The sequence below is a fragment of the Cygnus olor genome, chromosome 1, assembly GCF_009769625.2.
Source record: "Cygnus olor isolate bCygOlo1 chromosome 1, bCygOlo1.pri.v2, whole genome shotgun sequence".
Lineage (NCBI taxonomy): Eukaryota > Metazoa > Chordata > Aves > Anseriformes > Anatidae > Cygnus > Cygnus olor.
This window is the reverse complement of record NC_049169.1, coordinates 74,599,390-74,615,574: the sequence shown is the minus strand read 5'-3', so window position 1 is coordinate 74,615,574 and position 16,185 is coordinate 74,599,390. Positions and strand designations below refer to the sequence as shown.

At 43.3% G+C, this 16,185-nt stretch overlaps 1 protein-coding gene across 5 annotated transcripts in view; it reads right to left on the bottom strand.

Moving 5' to 3' along the window:
- Nucleotides 1–15,974, bottom strand: part of SULT4A1 (sulfotransferase family 4A member 1) — a 34,159-nt gene extending 18,185 nt beyond the window's left edge. Inside the window, exons 1-2 of one of the 5 annotated variants that reach the window (XR_005822048.1) lie at nt 15,021–15,974; nt 14,649–14,826 (exon numbers count right to left, since the gene is read on the bottom strand). Coding sequence is in view for 4 of the 5 variants with exons in the window: in XM_040565646.1 (XP_040421580.1) it covers nt 14,649–14,826; nt 15,021–15,392 (550 nt within the window). In the remaining variant the exon portion in view is untranslated. Of the gene's footprint in view, nt 1–14,648; nt 14,929–15,020 lie in introns of those variants that run through there. The other 4 variants (XM_040565646.1, XM_040565632.1, XM_040565639.1 and 1 more) reach the window with 4 other exon arrangements.
- Nucleotides 15,975–16,185: the final 211 nt, after the last annotated feature.

Here is a 16,185-nt window from a genome sequence, read left to right as displayed (position 1 = left end):
AAACTAATAGGCTAAATTCTGCTCGTCTTTCGCTAGACTTATATCAGAAAATACAGAACTGGGTCCATTAGGTCTGAACTGTGTTTTTAATGTGCAGCACCAGAGGCTGTAAACAGTATTCTATAAAAAGTGTATTCTACTTGGAGCTAAGAGGTACTTTTATTTGGTAAAAAAAAGCTATTGCTGAACTGTTTACACACATTATCCTTAGAAGCATTACTACCATGTATAAGACAATAAATGGTTACAAAACAGTGTTATTTTCAGTTCATGCATTAGTACTATTTTTAAAAGATGGCCCAAGTCCTAATTCTCCCTTACGTTAGGGCACTAACTACTCAAGTGAGTGTGGGATGAGAAGTGCAGAATGAACCACGGTGCATCCCAGACCAGGCACCGACTGCAAAGGCTTCACCATCGCCAAAAGCAATGCAGACGATGTGGTGTTTTCCACTCCTAGCAACAGCAACAGGAGCAGCTCAGAAAAAGGCCTCCTTACACTAGGAAGTGAAACATGCCAGGGCCTGTTCTCTGGGAGGACATGCTGGGCAGCCAAACCCGCATCCATAGAGATGAATTTCCCAAAAAACAAGACAGCCTCATCTGTAGCTTCCTGGGACCTGTCCCTGGCTCCAGCTACTTCCCACCCCATGTTGGGGAGCCTACTGTCTGGGAAAGGGCAAACCGTGCCAGGGAACTGGCTAGCAACAAAGCTATGTTGATGACAGCCTACCACTGTTGGAGCCTCTGTCTTAGGTTTACCAGTGTAGACATGGAGAGCAGAAAACTGGATTGTCTGTGTTCCCTACTTTAGGCTTCATAAAACCAGAAGAAAAACAGCTTGAGTCACAAGCTCCCTAAAATCTCTATCCAAACCATGGTTATGCCAATCCACTCCAACAGGCAGTGGACCACAAGGCAAAGGCCTCTTGCTGGGGACAGTTGGGACAAAAAAATATTTCTCTTTCCCTCTCAAAGAAGCCACAACATCCTCACAGCCTCTGGAACTGCAGCAAGGAGTAGGTGCATACTACCAGCACTACAAACCAAGAGACAGGTCCACAGATTGTTTTTTTATCCCTAGATTTTGAGTAACAAGACAACACTGGTTTGTCTCTTTGCCTTTTGAATGATGAGTCAGGATTTATGCTCTCAAGCTTGTCCCCATATCCATGATTTTATCATACCTAGGTGTCCCAGAATTTGTTACAGGTTCTTCACTGACAGCTGATACTGGTTAGTAGCTGAGAGGGGAGAAGGACTCCACTCATGGCCATTCTCTTTAGGCCTTAGCTGGTCTGGTAAAATATGTCCATGTCCACGGATGCTTGTCATGTCAGTACCAGATGTCATCACCAATGGAGCAGCTTGTGTGAAGTTGTCCCAATTCATGTGAAACCACATCAGCCAAATTAGCTTAAGGAGTTTATCTTTTTGGCATAAACTCACCTACCTAATTCTCCTTGGGACAAATGAGAACACATTCACACAAAATGCTCTGCAGGCAGTTCTTTAAGACAAACAGCAGGCTAAGGACACTAAAATCCTGCACTACTGCAGATGCTTTTAAAAGAGGTCATCTACCCATATCCTTAGATTAATCCTTGCTTTCTGTTTCCACTCACCAAATAAAATGTGCTGCCATGGTACAAGATACCACAACACCCACCTTGTTAAAACAAAAAGAAAAAAATGTATGGTATAAATGTATGGTATAACATCTCTGGAAGGAATATTACATGTTGGGAACATGGAAATAACACCTAGATCAATTAAAGCTGCAGTCTTGCTTGCTGCCTTACTATCTGACAGAATTACATCCCTCTTTACCCTTTCCACACTTATTCAAGGTTGACCAGGTCTAAAGTCAACCTAGTCCATTCAGTTGTCACCTTCTTTCCTTGGGCTTCTCTCTGAACATCCTACTTTGGACATCCTCATGACGCAATTCAGAGAAACAAGCCCCTTCAAAACAGCAGTGCGAGCACCGGATCATGCAGTCATGCCAAAGGGTAGGCCACCAGGAGAGTAATTCATAGAGGAAAGACTGCTTTTATTGCTTTTATTTTATGCTACCAGGCAGATTCTGTCTCAAACATCTGGAAATTATCTGGCAAACTCTGGCCATATAAACTAGCAATGATAATTCTTCACAATGTGCCAATGGTGTATTACTAGACTTTCAAGTCCCACTTTCTCCCTGGAGCACACATAAGATACATGCAGTTACCTCAATCTTACCTCAGCTATATCCCAACCCCTGCTTTCTCTGCAGTCCTATTCCCCCAGTCTTTTAAAGCCTACATGAAAAAGATGACCCAACTGCACCACTCGTTACCCCAGCAAGAGCTCAACTTAATCTCCAGCAATAAGTCCCCCCATAGCATCAAATTCACCTCCATTTTCACACAGGTGACAACACTGTACCAAGGATAAGGCAGAAAAGAACACTGCTGTAATGACAAGTCATTGTTTTTTAAATCACCCTGAAGGTAATCACCTTTAATCATATTAAAGAAGTCCTTAATTACCCTTAGCACCACTGATTTCTAGGACAACTATATCACTTTGTCTTGTAATGTTGTAATACAATACAATGTTGTAATACAGACTGCAGCTAAATGCAGCGAAGGCAGGAGACAACAGGGCTTCCATATCAGAAACTTGTGTTGAGGTTGTTCTCATAGCATTTGTGGTGACTCACCTCTTGAAGTGCTTTGGTTGGCATTCAGACTTGTGTAGTGAACAGAAATGCAATTGTATGCCTCCGTTTCAATCCCTTCCAGGAAAATTGTTGGACAAAGCTTGCCTACACATTAATGTATATTTGCATATATTAGGTGGTTAAATCACAAGAAGGCAGCATACAGTGTCACGTGAAAGCACTGAAAATACGAGCTGTATGTGCAAAAAAAATGGAAGAGAGGCATATTGTTGTTTCAGAATTTCTCGGAACATTTTTAACCTTCCATGCATGAGACTATGTAGTCTCTTTAGTCAGCTATTACTTGTATAAGATCAGGGAGTAAACCATTTTGTCTCAAACAGAATCACCCTCAAATGAACGCTGCCCATCGTAAGAGCTGCCCTGAGCAAAATCATTCTTTGCAAGGTACCCATGCCCCCACTCATATTTAACACACTCTCATTCCCTCTATCTGCTGAACTGAAGTTTTAGGCAAGCTACAGTCATTTCTATTCTGCTATTGCTCTTCAAATTAGAAATGGATATAGATCTAATCGGGAGTACAAAAGGGGATCTGCCAATCCGTATCACCATGGGTTCTCTCAGTATTGCTGCAAAATCCTTGAAGAGAGCACACTATTTCTGATAGAAAGCGCTGTTGATCCAACAGAAGCACTCACATTGATCATTATTAATGTGCACTTCAACTACATATGCATAGAGCAATCCAATTTTAGCAATGCCTGCAGCAGTTCTGTGCTACTCTGGCAACCCTGATCAGCAGTAAACAGGCTTTTAACTGGATAGTTAACCTGGGTTTATGATTGCCTTGCATCAGCAGGACATTGCAAATCAGCCACTGTACTGGCAAATCTGAACTGCTGTGTAGGTAGTCAGTGTGTATCTTCTGAACATGTGTCTCATCTCGTCTGCTTCACATTTGTCTCATTTTGTTGGCTTGGATGAATTGATTACTCACATACTTGGACACAGTGAGGGGCTAATTCTGCACCCTTGTCTGTATCCCATATGGTGATCCGATATCATTATACATCATCCAGAACTTGCAGCCTTATACAGGATGATGGCCTTCACATCCTGCACTATAAATGGTGGGTGGGTAAAAGCACATGAAACTAACTTGCATTTTTTAAATTATAGATGTACTGTGGCATTTATTAACAAAAACCTCTTGGTAGGTGGTTCTCCACTGCTCCTCCTTTCACTTTATATCCTCTACTATCTCAGCCACTGCCTCAGACTTAGCTAGCTAAACATTTCTTACACACTTTCTGCCTCTGATATGCTTCCTTTCTGCCATTTCTCAGTACTGTGCATTTTCCTCGCAGTGGGTCTCATAAGCCTATAGTCTCATTTGACCAAAATGAGATAGATGAATGTTTCCAAATGTTTCCTCTGCCATGCCATGTGTGTCTGTGCATATATTGAGCAAAACATTCTTCTTGCTACTGAATCTGCAATGTGTTACAGGATTAATATATAACATAAATGGTTTATATGGTCTGTATCAGTCTGTAAAGGACTTTGGTATACAGAACCCTAATTATTTCAGCTCTTAAGCCCCATCTCTCCAGATTCTCCAAAGTGTTACTGAAATTTTGAACAGGCTGAAAGTGATTAGATGCTGGGTGCTTCATGTTATTAATCCTTTGTTTGTTGCTCCCTTCCACCAAGCTAAAAAATAAAAACATTCCCATACAGTGGTATTATTATATGCTCAGCTCTAATACCTAGATGTTTGATTCAAATTTAGAGCTATAATTTGCTAGTTTATCTACAAAAATATAGATGGTAGATGATACCTTTTCTCTAAGAGAATTTCTAGTCATTATACATGAAACAAATTCTGTCAGAGATGAAATACATCCATATGCCTCCAATGGAAAATGCAGACAAAATGCTTAAATAACTTATCCAAGGTCAGAGAATCTGCAGAGAAATCATACCAAATGTCCAGCATACAAAAACTTGCATCACTTCTGAAGCAGCACTGATGGGACAATGCAGGCAGTAGTTTCTTCTCTCCAATATAGGGTGTTCAGTTGAGTAGTAATTTAAAGAAGAAAGAAGTCGTTTAATAAAAGATTGCATAATAAGAATGAAGAATCACGTGTGCTTAACCTAATTCAGTCTAATGTTCAAGTATTTTGCTTTCCTTCATTAACATCTTCACTATGAAAGATGAACATTAATCACACAATCACAGAATCGTCTAGGTTGGAAGAGACCTCCAAGATCATCTAGTCCAACCTCTGACCTAACACTAACAACTCCTCCACTAAACCAGATCACTAAGCTCTACATCTAAACATCTTTTAAAGACCTCCAGGGATGGTGACTCAACCACTTCCCTGGGCAGTCCATTCCAATGCCTAACAACCCTTTCGGTAAAGAAGTTCTTCCTAATAACCAACCTAAACCTCCCCTGGTGCAACTTGAGCCCATTCCCCCTCGTCCTGTCACCAGGCACGTGGGAGAATAGACCAATCCCCACCTCGCTACAGCCTCCTTTAAGGTACCTATAGAGAGCAATGAGGTCTCCCCTGAGCCTCCTCTTCTCCAGGCTAAACAACCCCAGCTCCCTCAGCCACTCCTCATAAGACTTGTTCTCCAGACACCTCACCAGCTTCGTTGCCCTTCTCTGGACTCACTCAAGCACCTCCATGTCCTTCCTGTAGTGAGGGGGCCCAAAACTTAACACAGTACTCGAGGTGCGACCTCACCAGAGCTGAGTACAGGGGGGACAATCATTTCCCTAGTCCTCCTGGCCACACTGCTTCTTATACAAGCCAGGATGCTGTTGGCCTTCTTGGCCACCTGAGCACACTGCTGGCTCATATTCAGCCGACTATCAACCAGTATTCCCAGGTCCTTCTCTGCCAGGCAGCTTTCCAACCACTCATCTCCCAGCCTGTAGCACTGCTTGGGGTTGTTGCGCTCCAGGTGCAGGACCTGGCACTTGGCCTTGTTGAACTTCATACAGTTGACCTCAGCCCATCGGTCCAGCCTATCCAGATCCTCCTGCAGAGCCTTCCTTCCCTCGAGCAGATCGACACACGCACCTAACTTGGTGTCACCTGCAAACTTACTGAGGGTGCACTCGAACATGAAATGAGAATGAACTGGGTTGAGCTGATTTACATAATTTTCCTAATTCTTTAGTCTTTGAGGTCGTTATCTATCTAACCCAGTCAATACTGATTTCACATACGGGGAGGAGGTGGGCAGGCTGAGGAGCATTCGGGATTCGGAGAAAGAGGTCAGCTGGTGGGATCATACTCTTACCATCCCTGAGACAGAAGCATCAGCTAACCACAACACAAGAAATGAAGGATCTCCTACTCTCTCACCACCAGGCAGTAGAAGGGGACTTAAGAGATGGGGAAATGGAAGTAGGTTTCTGTTCAGGGTGGCTAGTGAACCCCACTCCGCTACTTCACCTTCCCAGGTGCTTTTATCCTACAAGGTATTAGGCTCTGGAACTTGATGGACATGCAAATGATGATGTGGATGAAGGTCAATCCAGGTTAGAGGGATCACCTGGGGCAAGTCAGCCTACCCCCAGTATCATGACTATCTCTGTCACAAGAAAAAGAAAGGTTGTTGTCACAGGTGACTCCCTTATGAGGGGAACAGAGGGCCCCATATGCCAACTGGACCCGACCCATAGGGAAGTCTGCTGCCTCCCCAGGGCCTGGGTAAGAGACATTACTAGAAAACGCTAGCCCGGTATGGCCCTCTGATTACTATCCTTTATAGTTTTTTCATGTCAGCAACGAGAACTTTTTTCATGTAGCAAAAAGAAGTCCAAGGACAATCAAAAGGGACTTCAGGGCCTTGAGGCAATTAGTTAAAGGATCAGGTACACAACTAGTGTTTTCTTCTATCCCTCCAGTACCAGAGAGCAACATTAAAAGGATTAGGCAGACCTAATACGTAGCTCCAAGGCTGGTGTCACCATCAGAATTTGGGGGTTTTTGATCATGGGATGGTCTGCACAACACCAGGCCTGCTGGTGCCTGACAGGACACAGGCTTCTCAGAGGGTGAAAAGGATGTTTACTCAGGAGTTAGCATGGCTGAGTTTTAAACTAGTTTTGAAGGGGGAAATGGACAAAAACAGGCTTGCTGGTGATAAGCTACAGGACAGCATGCCAAAACAAAGTGTGGGGTACAGTGAAGCACATTTGAAATAATTCTACACAAATGCATGCAGCCTGAGGAACAAGCAGGAAGAGCTAGGAGCCTTGGCTCTGACCCAAAGCAAAACCTGGTGGGAAGTCATGTGACTGGTGTGTTACAACAAACAGTTACAGACTCTTCAGACAGAACATGCAGGACAGATGAGACAGGGGGTTGGCACTGTATGTAATGGAGGGCTGGGCTGTACAGAGCTTGCCATTGGTGATGACAACATAGTTGAGAATCTCAGGGTAAGAATTAAGGGACAAAAAAGTAAAGCAGATGTCACTGTGGAAGTCTACTACAGACCACCCTGCCAAGATGACAACACTGATGAATTATTCTTTAAGGACACCTCTAGATCTGCCACCCTTGTCCTTCTGCGTGACTTTAACTTGGCAGATATTAGCTGGGAATACCACACAGCTGATACAAACATATCCAAGAGATTCCTAAAACTCCTTGATAACTTATTGGCACAGGTACTAAGGGAGCCAACCAGGAAACGTGTCCTCCTTGATTTGTTGCTTGTAAACAGAGAGGGTCTCATGGGTGAAAAGGCAATTGGTGGCTGTCTTGGCCATAGTGACTATGAAGTAGTTGAGTTTAAAATCTTTGGTGATAGGAAAAAAGCTGCCATGACAACTTGAACCCTGGATATGGGAAGAGCAGACTTCAGGCTCTGCATGGAACTAGTTAGTAACATCCCTCAGGCAACTGCTTTTGAAAGTATTGAGATCCACCAGTGCTGGTCACTTTCTAAGTACAACCCCTTAAGAGCACAGGAACAGACAATTCCAAAATATCAGAAGTCAAGCAGGTGGGGCAGAAGACTGGCTTGGCCTAGCAGGGATCTTTTTCTAGAGCTTAGGCAGAAAAATAAAGTGTATGGCCACTGGAAGCAAGGTCAGGTGACATGGAAGGACTACAGGGATGCTGCTTGCATTGTAGACACAAAATTCACACAGCCAAAGCTCAGAGTTGAAGTTGGCCAGTATCACAGGAGACAATAAAAAGAGCTTTTTAAAATATGTTAACAGTAAAAGGAGGACCGGAGATAACATTGGTCTGTTACTTGATGAGAATGGTCACCTCATAAACAGGGACATAGACAAAGCAGAGACATTTAATACCTTCTTCACTTCTGTCTCTGGTACCAATGATGGTAGGACCACGACTGCAGTAGTGATAAACTCCCAGTGAGCCCCCAACTTGTGCAGGATCTACTGTTCCAGCTGGATGCATTCAAGTTTTTTCCTCTTCCCTGAGTCTTCTTTCACAAAGCAAGTCACTTGAGTTTTACACTACTTCACAGTAGGGAAGCAATTATGCTAGAGACCCAGCAATACCTATTAGGTAACTAGAGAATTCTTCCTCTTCTGAACCATTTGTTCTTTCTCTAGTAAGATCTCTTCACTGTCTTGAAGAATGACTCATGAGAGAAACATGAGAAAAACACTGCTAGCTAGATAAAAAACAAGTTTTCCTAATGACAGATCTTTCCTCACCACCTTTAGCTCCTGCTTTACGCGTGTAAGGACCTATTCAATTCTACTCCCACTGAAATCAAGTCAAATGCATCAGTGGCAAACATCTCATTGTCTTCAATTCCTTATTATTTGACATTTTTATTTATAATTTCTTTGCCTAGTAATAGTTAGGACTGAGTCAATACCAGATGATATTATGAGCTATATACAAATAAAACAAAAGATAATCCCACTTCAAAAGGGTTTTCAAAGCGCAGGAACCCAATGGCCCTGACCCCTACAAATAATTGTGTATTGGTCTTGCTTTCCTGCACCTGGGTGATCCTCAATGGAGTGAGCTTAAGAAGCAGTGTACTTACTCTTTTAATTGTTGGAAAGAATAAGGCTTCAGTCACCAAAAACCAAGAGCATGAAATCAAATTCAAATGTACCCTATATATCAGTCCCTATAATGACAGCTCACAGAACACTTCTCCATCACCCAATGCAGTTTGCTGACTCCTTTTTGTTTGCGCAAGAAGTCCATTCTTTCTGACTAGCTGGAATAGAACTGAAGCACATTCATACCGCATTAAAGATGTTGGATATCTGAGCTTTACAAATTACTTAAGATAAGGAGAAACTGAAAAAATATGATGGGATTGGAAGAGAGAAATAGTAAGTACCACCATTCTGACTTCCAAAATATTAACTTGTTCATGAAACTAACAGAGGCATGGTATCTTTGTAAGTCACAGGGAAGAGCTTGTAAGCATGCATAATATTGCCTCACAAAACAGAGGACAAAGGAAAAAAATCCCAAATGTATTTTGTGTAAAAATCTCTCGATTTTTAAGCCAACCTCATGATTTCTCAAGGCATGTCTCTGGGCCAGTAACACTTGAATTCCTTCTTAAAACATAAACCAATTTAAAACAAACTGATTAAACTCAAGTGACCAAAATCCTGCATAGAGAATAGGACTATAAATCCAGAATAGCAGAATGTGGCTGTTTTGCAAGATAAGAAACTGTTGTCAAAAAAATATAACAAAACTCTTGGGAAGAGTTCCTTATGAGAACACTGGAAATTAAGGCAAATCAACCAACTTAATACACAAAACATCCACGTGGACGCCCTTGTTCCCTGAGGAGCCTTACTCCAACAGCATAAGGCTTTCTTAAACCTGCTATTAACCAGGGTAAACCTCTGCCACCCACTGCAGCTGACTCTTCGCTGTCTGACAGCTCCCACCCCAGAAACTCCCACAGACTGGGCACATCCTTGGGCAACCTTTCAGCCTGATCCTCCTCTCGTTTATGTCTGCACAAATCAGGACTGTCAGCAATGTTGGCCCTGTGTATGTCTGGGTCAGTGTGAAGAATCCGATTCCTTGTGCTCAGGCTTATCAGTCTGCCACATTATGCAGGGGCAACTGGAATGCGTTAGCCAGCGAGGCAGCAACATGGGTACCTCAAAAAAGTACAACTTACCAAGCCACAGCTGGGGTATGCTAATGGGCAGGTAAGAGGACACAAACACTCTGATTCCCTGACATAATACAATCACCGCAGCTCTGTGCAGACCTGCCACCTACTCACTGATTGCTATGTCAGGTCACTGCAGATACATTAGCTAGTGAGCTAGATGTCTGCAGAGTGCAGGACACCCCTACAAGCACAGCTCATGTGCAGCCATGTAAACCTTGCCAAGCAATAATGCTCTTTATATTGAAGGGTATTATTATGCAGTACAGTAACGTTCAAATACCTGAACCAGAAACCAGCCTTGCTAGTTAAGTGTAACATCCCTGCCAAGAAATCACATAATCTGAGGACAACAAGAAGGATGGTATTGGAGAAGACAAAGCACAATTTCCACAGGAGACACAGTCATTTGGTATAATTTTTACAGTATATTTATTAAAGACATTTTTCCACTGTATTTTATAATGTAGTCCCACAGACAATTGAAACTGATCAGAAGGTGAAGGGGAAAAAACAACTGCCTAAAAATAATAAGTCCCTGAATGAATTTCACAGCCAAAGAAAAGCACATGAATCTCCATCCCCAATGGTTCAAGCCTCCCTTTGCCTGAAGTGTAGCAGCGTGAGTGCTGGGTCTGATACAAATAATATTCTAGATGTTGATTAACAGAAGGCTGTTGATTTTAAGAGGAAAATCAGACAAGCAAGGAAAGTGGGGGTTACACTGAAACTTCTATGTCTGGTTCACAGCCCAGAAGCTTCTTCCACTGCTCTAACCGTCAAAGGATCTAAGAACTGTTTTCCCTACAATGAAAGAAAAAACATGAGGCACATGGAAAGAATAACAGATTACACTACAAGGGAAATGGAAGAATGTAGACAGAGCCCCAGCACGTGGCAGGGAAAGGGGATAGACAGAACAATAAACAGAGCTCCTCCCGGCCAGGGAAGGGAGGATGGGAGGGATATCACTGTCCCAGCAAGAGGTGTTAGATTCAGGAGCACTGGAAATAGAAGAGGATAAGAGACTGGCGTGCCTGCAGTGGGAGAGGTATATACAACAGGAGGAGGCACAAAACCCATGATGCGTATAATGCACTTTATCAGCAGGTACAATGAGAAGCAAGACTTTCTTCTGTACATACAGAATCTTTTATGCAAATAAAATAATGGCAAACTCAAACAAACCTTCTCCAGTTCATTTCATACATGACTGAAGGTAAGTGTTAAGAAAGAATTTGAAAGATGAGAACTCAATGAATGTACACACAGGAAAGCTGTCCTTGAACTGATGTGCAAATTTACTGTTGGTACTTCATTAAGCCTAAGGCCTGAAGTCAGCCATCATATTCCCTACAAACTATTGGGTAGTTACTGAAATTCAATGCTGCAAGAAAAATTCAGAATGTTGTCTATAAAAAGACAGACCTACAGACAGCTGAAGTCCATATCCAGCACTCACATTTCACAGAGGACAAGATGACAGAAGAGCAAGAGCTCTCAAGAACTGACTGGACTTAAAGCTGATACTTGCCCAGCAATTGACATTTTCCCACACAGAACTCCAGAACATTTGACAAAATAATCAAAATTGGAGAGACAACTCTGCTATTAATGTAAATAGCTCACTTTAACAAATTACCAGTTTTGCAAAAAGGCATTAATTTGTGGGCTTTTACCCAGGAACATAAAATGCACACTGATGCAGAACAGGTACAAGAGGGTATTAAGAAAGCTTGCCACTGCACATCAGTTATGATTAAAGCAAACAGAAAGATCTACAGTCAAGGGTTAGCATCATAAGCCACAGCAAAATACCTAAGTGAACTTGGAGTCAGTACTATACTTTAGGTGCTGATTTAATTCCACTGACATCGTTGACCTTAACAGACAGTCTAACTCTTGGCATGGTGACTGAGGAAATACCATGAAAGAATTTGCTTGTTCATTAATTCTGTAGTTTATTACATTCATAGAAAAGAATTTTAATTTTCAAGTAGGGTACAAAACCCCCACAGTATGAGAGGGTTCCAGGAAAGTTATTACAGAGGTACAATGTGCTTCCTCTCTAACACTGCATCTCATCTGTGAAGCAACCTGTTGTGTGGGCTCCAATTATTTAATGCTATATAGAATAGTATTACTATACACTTGCAGTTACCATAAATCTCATTGCACCCTGCTCAGCCTGCCCCTTCTACACTACAAACTTGCATGAAAAATGAAACCTGTGACTTGATCTTTTCAACAGAGCAGAAGCCCACCTGATTTTAAATTATGTACCATGACAAAAAGGGTTTCTGTAATTACAGTCCTAATATATACATATGTAAAAGCATACATGCACACTGACATATTTACATATGTCTGTTTAAATGGGTCTCTGGGTTTTAGGCACAAGCTCATCCCACTCCAGCAGCTACCAGAAGTTGTTACCATTGATTGGATGCACGTGTTAGGATTAAAGATGTAAGCAGTATCATTATTTAAGCACCCATCAGTGGAAATCACATTAAAGCAGAGTCATCTTCCATTAGGCTTATTACATTACTCCCAGTAAGGCCACTGGTACATTCAGTTTTCTACCATTATTGGACCAGCTTTTTCCTGGATCACTCCCAACTTGTCAATATCCGTAACTATTTCCAAGCAATGTCTCCATCTCATGTTTAGAGCAGCAGCATCACCTAGTTGTGCAGAGCATGTCTTCAAAATGGCATACATACTTCTACATCAGTCACTAGGAATACTGAAGCAGTCCTGACACCCCCACCCCACCCCCCGGAAACATAGACCATAAGCCACTTGTATATTTTCTTTGCCAGATAAACCAACACACAGTCAAAAGCTACTGATAGAGCCTTTTGATATTAAGTTATGGTACAGGGCTCAGTAGGAGCTAGAAACTCTTGCCTCTCTCACATCTAGCAGAAGGGCTTGTTTGTGTATTTCTTCCACAATTTGAACAGATGGAAAGGTGGTGAAACAATGAACATGATTTACTTTCATAAAAGTTTTCCATTAAACCTATCCGAAATTGCTGTATTTTTCTCTTCCTGAATTTCTGTTGTCAAAAATACTCTTGAAATTTTGTTCAAATGTAATTTATTAACAGAAACTAGGTAAGTGGGTCCCAAGCATGTTTTACATTTGAAGATTCCCCAAGAATGCTGAGGTATTTCATCCCTATTAACTATATTTTGTGCATGAAACATGTTTTGTAAAACTACTTTCTTCCATTATGAGAATTCTGATCAGCTCCAGTTAACAAAAATCTGTCAATGCTGTTGAGAGACAGGAGGATGAAGCTGTAGTTAAGGTAACGGAGAAGAGCATGTGGTTCTGGATTCAGTTTCTGGCTTTGATGTAGACTTCCTCTAGGGCCTTGGGTAAATCCATGGAAACCATATTTGGGTTGTCTAATTTCTAGTGACAGGCCTGTCCCTAGTCAGCAAACCCTTTCACAGTTGATTCAGAAACCCTAAATAAGGCACCAAGCCATAAGCCATGTAGGATCAGTGGACAAAACAAGTTCCAAGGGTTTCAGAAGACCTCAGGCCACCTGAAGGTGGACTGTTGCCTCCTGGAGCTTGCAGACATTCATTGTGTTTTAAAGCCTACTCCCATGACAAGAACAGACTCAAGACCCATCATAAATATACTCTGTCCTAGCAAGTAAAATACTATGGCACCTATTTTATCACAAGGTGAGGCTGCCCCTCCAGTTCCTCCACACAACTCTGTACCTCCAGCTTTGGTGCTCCAGTCCTCCACCTCCCTTTTCCTCAGCTTTCACACTGTTATTAAACTCTCCTATAGTAAAGCACTGCCTCTAGCTTTGTAAGTGAGCAGTTGCTTGTCACTGACCTCAGCTGGGGTCCTGAGGGACCTACTCTATTCACAAAATAATAGCAAATTACACATGATTATGCAAGTTGGCTTTCCATGGCCAACTGTATAGCCATCAAAGCTAAATTATTCCCAGGTGATGTATTACAGCTATTTTGTGCCTGGCTGCTAGAAACTGAGGTTAGGTGAGGATATTTAGCAATTTGTCAGTGCAAGGTTGGGGTGCTGTACTAACAGAGGTGCACAGATTCACAAAAATAAAGTCTTAAAACTGAAAGAATTAAATTGTGTGCTTCCTGTACGCTATATAAGTCTTTACAAGAACAATAAGGATGCTGTTACCTTGTCCTAGTATTCTGGGGGCCATTTGCCAGCCTACAAACTAGCCCTATCCTCTCTAATGCATGCATCTGTCAAGCTCTAGCTTGTCTTTAATAGCATAATTTTTAACTAAATGTTAAAAAAAAGTGAAGATATTTAAAACTCCTTGAGAAATGGCATCGTAACAGATGTTGCTTTTTTGAAAACGTATTTGTGAGGCAGCAGACTGAGGAGAAACAGCAAAGAACCCTTTGTAAAGCGAAATAATAAGAGCTAGTCAGTAAGCTGTGATACTGAAACATTTCACAAGGGCATTTACAGAGCTAACATCTGTTATCTCCAGTGGACTTTGAATTTTCTAGAAAGCGATCATCCTGTTACCAGGAAAAAACCTCACTCAAGAAAGGGCTTCAGCAAGAACCCGTTGTGTTTGCTGCTGGTTTGCTCGGCCGCCTCGCCGAGCTACCATATTTCCGCCTCCGTGAGGGCAGCACCGCATCCCCCCGCACCACTTTTAGCCGTTTCTGCACAGGAATCCCGGAGCTAGCAGCAGACGCCCCGGCGGCGTGGGGCCGTGCCGGCGGCAGCGCAGAGTGCCCGGGCACACGTCCCCGGGGGGCTGGTGCCCGCCTACCTGACTTAGGATAGGTGACGATCCAGACGTCGCTGTCCCTCACCGGGAAGTTGGCGATCTCCTCCATCTTCCCCCGGCAGAAGGGCGGCAGCCGCACGCCATTGTACTCGAAGTACTTGCTCTCGAACTCCCCCGGCGTGCTGGGGGTCTCAGCCTCGCTCTCCGCCATCCTCGCCCTGGCTGGCAGAGATGGAAGGGACCGGGAGGGAGGGAGGTGCCGGAGCTCCTGGCGGCAGCGGGCAAAGCGAGGACCAGGCCCCGCCCCCGCCCGGCGAAAGGGGGAGCGGGAGCGCGCGCTGATGTCATGCGCGGCGCCGCCAACAGCCGCCAAGCGCCGGCCGCGGGGCCGCACAGGGGGATGGGGGGTCCCGTCAGCCCTGTGCCGCTGACAGGGTGCAGGCCGTCCCCCTTTTCGGCAAGGCAGACCTCAGAGAAGTGGCTGTCCGTTTGCATTCCTCGTACTGCCCAGGCTGAGCCCCAGAATTGTTTCTTACACAGCGCAGTCTTCATCCTGCATCCCTTTTCCCACTCCTTAGGTGCCAGCTCTGTAGGGCAGCAGCCCAGGGGGGTGCTGCATACTGGCTCCAGCCTGATCCTGCCCCAGCAGGCACAGCTGCCCCCAGCAAAGCCCTTTCTGACTCGCTCCCTACAGCACAGCTTACTACCAGCACCGCTGGTACTGCCTGATAAAGATACAGCCATTATCAGCTCCCACTTGACCCCCACCCCGAGGGGCAGCCCCATCCACACAGTTCCTAACACCTCAGCTGATGCTTGGGCCAGAGCTTAAATAGCATTTCCCTCCCTGAGCCTGTGGGTTAGCACCCAGGTGCTGCTGTTCAGGGTATTTAAGGCCTGCTGGCACCTGACAGGAAAGTATAAAAGGTCTACCCCCCAGTTAAACTCTCTTTATATTAAAGAAATCAGGAGAATTTTAGCTCTTTTGCCTGGTATGGATGAAAAGCCAGCAGTTCGATAGACTTAGGCCTCTGTTAGTTCCAGGAAGGTTAGTAAAGAATTTTTATTTGCTTCTTTTAATAGCTGTTTGGCTGTGTGTATGCTTCTAAAATGATGTTAAAGTATAACATTCTTTGAAAGCTTCAGAGACAAAGTGTCTACAATAAGTATAAACTTCCAAAAAATCATAAAGAAACAGGAAATTAGGGGAGGAGGGTGCAATTGCATAACAAATACGTTTCTGAGGGAGTAAAATATAGCTAACTTCAAGTTAATGCACTAAACTGTGAACAGCAACCAGATGGAAGTTGTCAAACTGTCCCTACTACAACCTCAGGAACCTCAAGGAAAACAACAATACAAACAGCTCAGAGCAGTAACTACTTTGAGCCTTTATAGTTCCATCTGTTATTGAGTAGAAATCAGTATCTTTACTGTAGTTTACTTGTTCTTGCCACTACTAAACTACAGGCATTAAAACTATAGGTGGAGCAGGTAGGAAGAGTTCACAAAAAGCTATTATCCAAAAAAAAAAAATCTCTCCCTTGAATGAAAATAATTTGTAGAAGTGGGTCAGTTT